The sequence below is a fragment of the Mastomys coucha genome, unplaced genomic scaffold, assembly GCF_008632895.1.
Source record: "Mastomys coucha isolate ucsf_1 unplaced genomic scaffold, UCSF_Mcou_1 pScaffold5, whole genome shotgun sequence".
NCBI lineage: Eukaryota > Metazoa > Chordata > Mammalia > Rodentia > Muridae > Mastomys > Mastomys coucha.
Genome location: NW_022196911.1, coordinates 73,098,543 through 73,106,824, shown reverse-complemented (window position 1 = coordinate 73,106,824; position 8,282 = coordinate 73,098,543). Strand labels below are relative to the sequence as shown.

General features: G+C 46.0%; 1 protein-coding gene across 5 annotated transcripts in view; it reads right to left on the bottom strand.

Moving 5' to 3' along the window:
* Nucleotides 1-1,044: 1,044 nt before the first annotated feature.
* Nucleotides 1,045-8,282, bottom strand: part of Ssh2 (slingshot protein phosphatase 2) — a 231,152-nt gene continuing 223,914 nt past the window's right edge. For 2 of the 5 annotated variants that reach the window (XM_031351152.1, XM_031351153.1), the window contains exon 16: nucleotides 1,045-7,818. In XM_031351152.1, the coding sequence (XP_031207012.1) occupies nucleotides 5,725-7,818 (2,094 nt within the window). In that variant the 3' untranslated portion in view covers nucleotides 1,045-5,724. The remainder of the gene's footprint in view (nucleotides 7,819-8,282) is intronic. The other 3 variants (XM_031351157.1, XM_031351156.1, XM_031351155.1) reach the window with 3 other exon arrangements.

The window sequence follows — 8,282 nt, the reverse complement described above, 5'->3', positions numbered from 1 at the left end:
AGCCACGGGGCTTGGTTCCCCGACAGAACTGTCAGTGGGGTTCTGAAAGGCAACCCATAAGGCTAACAGGAATTTTGTTTCACAGACTCATTTTCTGAAAAAGACTTGACAACCGAGACATGATTTGGTTCATTTGCTTTGGCTACAAAGCCAAGACTGAATGTATTTAGTTGGTCGGGAGTCCAAGCACTCCTGGAATATTTTGTGAGGTGGTAACCTTCAGCATTATGCACACCCACTCGAGAACAGCAGTGTGCCACTCACTTGACTGGGCTGGTCCAGAAAGTAGTAGGCTGGCGTTTGCTTTGAAAACATCAGAAGTTTTGTTTGACAGTTGGGCAACTAATAGAGCTCCCCCAGACAGTACTGCATTTGGGCTGTACTGTGCAATATTTGGATAGTACGTATTTGGGCTTTGTAGCTTTGTTATTTTTTTTTTTTAATATGCATTCATGTTTTGCCTGAATGCGTGTGTGTGAAGGTGTCAGATCTTGGAGTTACAGTTGTGAGCTGCCACATGGGTGTCAGGATTTGAACCTGGGTCCTCTGGAAGAACAGCCAGTGCTCTTAACCACTGAGCCCTCTCCCTAGCCTAGAAGATTTCACTGAGATGAAAACTTGTTTGTTCTGTGTTAACGTCCGGTGAGGTCACTCACCCAACAAATCCAATCACTGCTAGAGCAGGTCACAGCAGATGTCCCACACCAGTCACTCTGCACCACGGTTGGCAGAAGAGTTTTGCTTATTCATTCTAACATTCAGGTGACAGCTTCCGTGAGTGACTCTCTGACCAGCCAAGTTCCCAGCCTGGTCACTTGATTTGAGTTTCATTCTCTGCAACTTTTTGTAACTCTGTTTCCTACAGTCTTTTGTGAAAGGTAGGTTATATACATGCACATAAACAAATGCGTGTACATATGTGTATATGTTTGTTTCCCCATACGAAAGTTCTTCAGTGTGTGATCTGTTTGTTGTCCATGCTGTTTTCTAACCCCCTACCTTCCCCAGCATCCCCCTTTTGTTACACTTGAAACAAACATTTTGTCTTCAAAATAAAAATTTATTCAATCTGTAACAAGAACATTGAATCTGCACATCTGCGCACAAGTTCACATTTAAAAACAGCGGAGCACATCAGTAATAATAAAAACAACTATGATACAAGTGGGACATCCCAACCACCAGGATTAAGGAAGGAGATGAGACCACTCTTTATATTCTGCTTTAAATGCCTCAAAAAGGTCCCAGAGATTCCAGGGAGCACCTGCTTTTAATAAAATGAGAGCATATAGAAGTTTGGGATAGCCTGGACAAAGGTAACAGTCAGTGCGAGTCTTTTGGACTTGTTTGGGTTTCAAACAAGTCTTACAAAACAAGGTTGAAAGGGGGGAGGGAGGGAAAGGCACCTTTAGCTATGCCAAGCAAATCAATCAAATAAAACAAACCCCATCAATTCCCAGTGGGCTGACTGACTAGGAAACATGTCAGTCCCCCAGCTTTCCATTTGGGGCATTTGCTCTCTGTAGGCAGGACACTGCCACCAGCATTGCTGTGGATGGCAGCACCAGCCCTATACCTAGGGTGGGGTGGGGCTCTTCAAGCTGGTAAGGGTTGATTCCAGTTTAGAAATCCTATCCTAGATCTCTGGGGCAATGAGATGAGGCTGGTTCTCTTCCTAGCAGAAGCAGGCCTAGTCATCTCTGCTTCAGGCTGGAGCAATACAGAAGCACCTTGCAATAGCTCTTCATGGCATCAAGAGGTCCCAAAGCCCTGGAGAGAGGAGCGTGCGGCTTCCTGCTTTGGTGACAGGCCTTTTACTAATATGGGTGCCAGATGAGTCGGGGCAACACATACACTTATGTCCAATACATGCTTGATCTTTTAGTTTGGAAGGGATAACGAAGTCTATGATCTTTTAAGTTGGATTGGTGCTGAAACAACGGAATGTCACCTTGTCTACCGTTAAAAAGCGAAAACCAAACAATCATACTATCCATTCACCATCACGACCATCACTATGGAGACACACCAGCACTGAGAAAGGACTGCTGGATGTGAGTACAGGACACAGATGGAGATCGGCTCCACATCTGACCCACTTACCCACAAGGGCTGACAATAATATGGCATTTTCTCTGGGGGAGGACTCATGGGACAGCCATGGCTTCAGTGCCTGAGGCCACAGCGATGATGCATATTTTAATACTCACAAAGTAAACAAAGTATCCACAGATAGTTGTTTGAAAAAGCCAAGAAAAATGGCTTTTCTTTAAAATGCCCTTGAAACTTTTTGCATAATGCTTTCTTAGAAAATAATAAAAATCCAACTCCCACAGAACATCTTTACTGAAAGAGAACCTCAGGTGCAGAGTCCTGTGCAGAGCCATTGTGTCAGAGGCCTCTCAGAGGAAGCATCTGGGCTCAGGAGCAAGAGACCTTGGAGCCTGGGATGTATCTCCAGACTGTCCCTGGAGCTCTTGGTAGTTCCCGGAATGAGAAAGAAGGAAATAGCAGCAGAGACAAAGGTACAAAGCAGGATACCGCCAAAATGCTGAAGAGGTGGGGATGCAGGGACAGGAACGATTATGTTAAAAAGAACCAGAGACAACCAAACATAAGAAGTGCTCCCTACTATGCAGTGCCCACACCACCCACTGCTGCTGTTCTGAAAACAACACAGGGCTGGGTCCTCTCCTGATAGTTGGGTAGAGCTCAACACAGTCAGGCTATTGCTCTAACCCTGCTGCTCTTGGGGCTGTTAGCCCAGGCACTGAAATGTCAGCTCCCTGTCTAAGTGTCCACATGTGTGCTTAGACACTTTTCCAGACCTACTGAAAGGACTACTGTGGTCTTAAAAACAGTAAAGAGAGACTGAGGCATTGAGCAAGAGGTTAAGCACTAGTCAGGAGGTCAAGGTTTTTCCTGTTTAGCAGTTCATCAGAGTTAGGTCCAGGCTTTCCATGAACAGAAAAAACAAAAACAAAAAACAAAAAAAACAAAAAAAACAAACAAAAAACCCCCCCAAACAATCTGAAATTATCAAATGCTAAAGTAAAAAGTCTTCAACAGCTTAATATGTACCCCCCTTAGCCATACACATGACTTAGGAAAAACCCAAGCGTTGGGGTTTGGAGGGCTGGCAAGACCCTTTGGCATCGCTGCATTGTAGACCCTGTGTGGAAGATACCTAGGCAGGCGAGTTAAATGATAGAAAATACAATTAAGAAGGAACACAGCAGAAGATGGTTTCTCCCATTCTTTAAATGTTGAAAACAAAAACAGGTGTTGTCGTCTGTCTGTCTGTCTGCTCCCCAGTGCCCTTATTGGGCATTTTCTCAGTCTCTGCTGTGAGAGATGCAGTGAGGATATTCTATACTGGGAGATGAGAGAGCAGTGCCCACTGCTGATAATGTGTGGCATATGGATGCTACTTTTTTTGAGACAGGGTCTCACTCTGTAGCTAAAGTTGGCATCCAGCTCATAGTGATCCTTCTGCCTCAGCCTCCCAAGTGCTGGGACTGCAGATGTGAGCCACTACACCCAGCTTTCATTATTATTTTTTGGTGATGCACTCTCTCAACCTTGATGTAAACACTCCTCACCCTATCAGAACTTCTCATTCTCCCACCATACTGGTAGACAGGATTCTTTAGCAGATAGGTCCTGGAAGCCACCATCCTTCCTCCCAAGCCTCCCTCACAATGATACATACCACCTAGTGAGACAACACACAAATATCCAGCGCAAAGCTGTGACATTTAAAGAAACTACTGAAAGACAGCACAGGGATATATAACTTCTACACCACATATTTTCAGCAGGTGGTCTCTAACTGCTTGGCAAGTGGACTCCCAGCTCTGGAGCACTTGAAAATGGCTGCAGTCTACTTTTCCTGCACCCTACTACCTGTTCCCTCCAAAGTCTGCCTCTAGTGATAATCTGTGTGTCTGTCCTTTTCCAACTAGGGCTATGATGAATTAAAAACCCAAGCCCCTGGCTCCTACCCAGACAATTCTCAGCATTGCAGACATCAACAAAAGCCAAGCAGGAAGCACACTGCAGACCTCTTCCGTTTTGCTGAGTTGTGGTGGCTACCGCCAGGTGTTTTCTGTACTATTCTCAGAGGCATACTTGCAGTAGATAGGCCAGTGTTAAAGAGCAGCAGGAGGGCAACAAAGCGATAGCATCCTAAATGGAATCTGTACCCTTGGCTGAGCCGCCCCAGCCTCTCAGCCTCACACCAGGAGCCTCCTACTTTGGGCAGCGATGACACATATCTGGCTGGGCTTCAATTACTGGCAGACGGTGACCTGGGACTTGAGCCTCAAGCAGAAGCCAGCAGCGTTCAATGTGATCAAGTGGGAGTCTGCAGGGGTTTCTTAAGAGGAAGTACTTAATTTGGCAGGAGCTGGCAATGACAAGTTTTCATTTAAAATAAAGGTTTCTACCAAAAACTACCAGTTTATTTCTGGTATCTCACTCTTTTCCAGTTGCAACTCTACTCCTTAACAAGAATAAATCAAAAGACCCCCAATATCAACCGTGAACCACTAAAGAACTGACATTATGTACATAAATACTGTGTATGAACTGTAGGGAAAGACAAACCCAGGAAAAGTTAGGGGGAAAACTTGCATCAAGTGTTAATAGGTTCTATATATGTAATGTAACAAAATATAATTTGTGAAATTAAGAAAAGGACAGGATGGAGAAACAGCAAGAGAGAAGAAATCAACTGGAAAACCACGACCATTAAACTCAGAAGGCCCACAGAGTATTCAAGTAACAGGGTGAAAACCCCATAGTATGTATTCATTTTACAAGAACACACTGACTTGGCTGTTCTTCAAGCCTGTTTCCAGGTCTTTAGTTGGGGAGCGGTGGCACAGCCTGTCATCGGGCAAGCGGGGATCTGGCAGCAGGGCCAGGACTCACCTGGGTGGATTCCACTGCCCCCCTCCCCCGCCCCTGCAGCCACTCAGGGGCTGTATTTCCACCTTTGACTCCACCTTCTCTCTACAGATGACCTTGAATTTTGATTAGGGTTCCCTTTGATTTTCAGATTGTTTTCTTGGGGAAAATTATTGGCTTCGTCCATTTCTATCAGTAGGCCAATTACTACTCCTTTTTCCTCTAATGATCGATGCATTTTGGAATATCAGAAGAAATGGGAGTCTCAACTGCCTCCTAGAACAAAGCAGAGCAGTAACTTCACAGACTCCAAAGGAGGGCTGGAGGAGGATGACACCAGTGACTTCCCTCTGCCCTTCAGCAGATAGGTCGCCTTCAGTTCCCAGCTTCAGGGCCACCTACCCCATCTGGTTTTTTCTCTCAACCGAGCAGGCATGTCTTTTCTCAGAGGGCAAAAGGAGAAGAGACAGGTGGCAGTTGATTGAAAAACAGCAATTTGCCTTTGATAAAGGTGCTCTTTGAAAAAAAATTTGTTTTGAGGTTTGAATTTTTAAAAAATAAAAAAAATAAAATGATCTTGCCATCCAAATCAGTACACATACATACATACATACATACACACACACATGCACACGCATACACACATACATACATGCACGCACACACATGGAAAAACCCAAACCCTGCATGAGCCAGGAACAGTAAAATGACCAAAAATATTATAAAATTAACCAATAAAGTGCATGTTCCTTACATATTACACCACCCCTTTAACAAACATTTTCTTAGAAAATCAAGTGTGTGGGCTCAGGATCACATGGTGTTATAGAAGGGGTTGGTTGTCCGTTTTTTATCATTTGCTCTTTTCAGTCTCCTAAGGGGGTGAGTTCTGCCATGTTGCTGACGGGGTGCCACAGCCAGCCCTGGAGAGGGGCCTGTATATTGCAGACCCTGTGTCTGTAGCAAAGGAAGGCCTCCTTCAGAACTAGTCAATCCCGGTCTTGCCTTGGGGAGCAAACACTGCTGCTGACTGTAACCAAACTCTTTGGCATACTGCACACTGGACCTCTCCACTGGTTTGCTCTGCACAACACACTCTGCTGTTTTGAGTTGCTCTACAGAATACTTGGTGGGCTGTGGGCTCTGGTGGGCGCCTGGGCTCTCGGAGGGCTTGTGGGCCATCAAGGCATGCATGCCTGAGTCTGTTCTGAGGAAGGGCTGAAGCAGTTTGAGGTGAGGGGATTCTGAGGAGACAAGCTCTCTATCCGGTAAGTAGTCTTTACAAAGGTCCAGGTAACTCAGCTTGGCAAGGGAAGCCGAGCGCTGCACTGGTGATGTTTTGGAGAACCCTGCCTGGAAGATCACTCGAGACTCAACTTCTTTAGTGTGTTCCTTCACCACACCAGGGCTGTGGCTGACATCTCTTATATTCTCACTACTAGAGCTATGTGGGATTCGACAGGCTTCGGGTGAGGGGTCCAGTTTTTTCTGTAACACGCCAACACTGTCACCAACTTTGTTAATTAAACTTAGGTCTTTGTTAGTTAATGGGGAGGACATGTATGCCATTCTACTACCACTGCAAAGGAAGTCCCCCCTGCTCTCCTCCCAGCTAACCCGCTCTGAAGACAGCTCACTGTCTGTGCTACTGCTTTGCTCTGTGCAGCCTTCCAGGTGAACCACGGAATGGGGAAGCAAACAATCCAAGCTGACAGATGCTCCCTGGGTACTGAAACTGACAAAAGGTGCTGCTGTCTTGAAGGGTGTGGATGGACTGTCCCCTTTGTCTTGAGGGCTACTTAACATAGAGCTTGGGTCAGTGGGCCTGTCATACTCAGAGGAAGAATGAGGCAGAGGTAGCACTTGGGGATGCAGAGAAACTTGACTGGGGTCCAGAGTCCTGTTCAGATTTTCATCTAGAGCACAAAACATAGTGACAGACCTCTCCATCTTCACGCTCCTCAGTCCTTGCTTCTCACCCTCTTTGCTGTGTGTTGTCTCACCTCCTGGCTCAGTGTGATCCAGTGAGGTAACTGTTGGTGTATACTCAATGATTTCTATTTTCTTGGGCAGGGGAAGAAGGACGGCCTGTGTCTCACATTCCTGGCTTGGAACCACAGTCCTCTGCTTCTTCAGCTCCCCTTCCCACGTCTTACTTCTACTATCTGACCCTAGGCAGTCCTGAGGAGCTGGCAAGGGATGATGCTCCAGCAGCTCAGAGGCTGGAACAGTGGGAGTATGCTCACAGTGGGATAGTGATCCGGCTTCAGAACCACTGCATTTCCCTTTACTCTTGCTCGGTTCGGCTTCTTTGAGGAAAAATGAATGTTCTGGGGCAGTTTCATCACTTTTCCATTTTGGCATTAAGTCTGCCATAGAAGAATCATTCTTAGAGTTTTTGCGATTGGATAATGTGGGACCTGCAGAGGTTGTACCATGGTTCTCTTGCTCTTGTCGCAAGCGCTCTTCAAATTCCAGGGTGGCTCGCCTCACAGACCCAGGGCACCACTTGGCACCAGAGTGTATCCCTGGGCTCCAGTCATGTTCCCCCTCAACTGTTTCCTCTTCTTCCAAGTCTACTGTGGATGAGTGTGTGGTCACACAGCCTTCTTCTGGGGCACACTTCCCCAAGTCTCTAGCTAGTTCTGGCTGGACACTACAGAAACTCTCGTCCTGCTCCAAATGTCCAGGTTTGTTCTCAAGGGCTTGTACTCTCTCCAGGGGCAGCTCATGGACAGTGCTCTTCTTTGGTGTGTGGCATGGGTTAGAGAGGATATCTCCTTTTAACTGAACCTGCCCAACTCCTTGACTAATGGACTCAATTTCAGTGACAATTTCTTTGACTGAAATTGCATTTTCTGAGTGAGATTGCATGATGATGTCCGGGCTGACAAGGTCTGAGATTGCCTATGAAGAGAACATAGTCAGATGGTTATGGCAAGTTCTGAGATTGCCTATGAAGAGAACATAGTCAGGCGGTTATGGCAAATTGTGGCCTCATTGAAAGTGCTAGTATTTCACCTAGTAACCCTGTGACCGGAGAAAACCTGTCTATGAGAACGTAAGTTAGGGTACCAAGTGCTGTCAGACCACGGCGACAAAACAGGACTCATCATCAAGGAGGGAGGCAGAAAATGCACTATAAGGTATACCACTGTTTACTAAATTTTGTTGTTTACTCAAGCAAGATTTTAACTCAGGACTTTGTTTTAAAGTGTGCAAACAGCTATGGGGGCTCTTATAACCCATATTTTCATAGTACCATTAGCATCTAGGGCTTAGACCATGAAGGAATAAGTGAAACCCTTTCTTAGCTGGCTTATTAACGTTGTCGTTGTCGTCGTCGTCGTCGTCGTCGTCGTCGTCGTCGT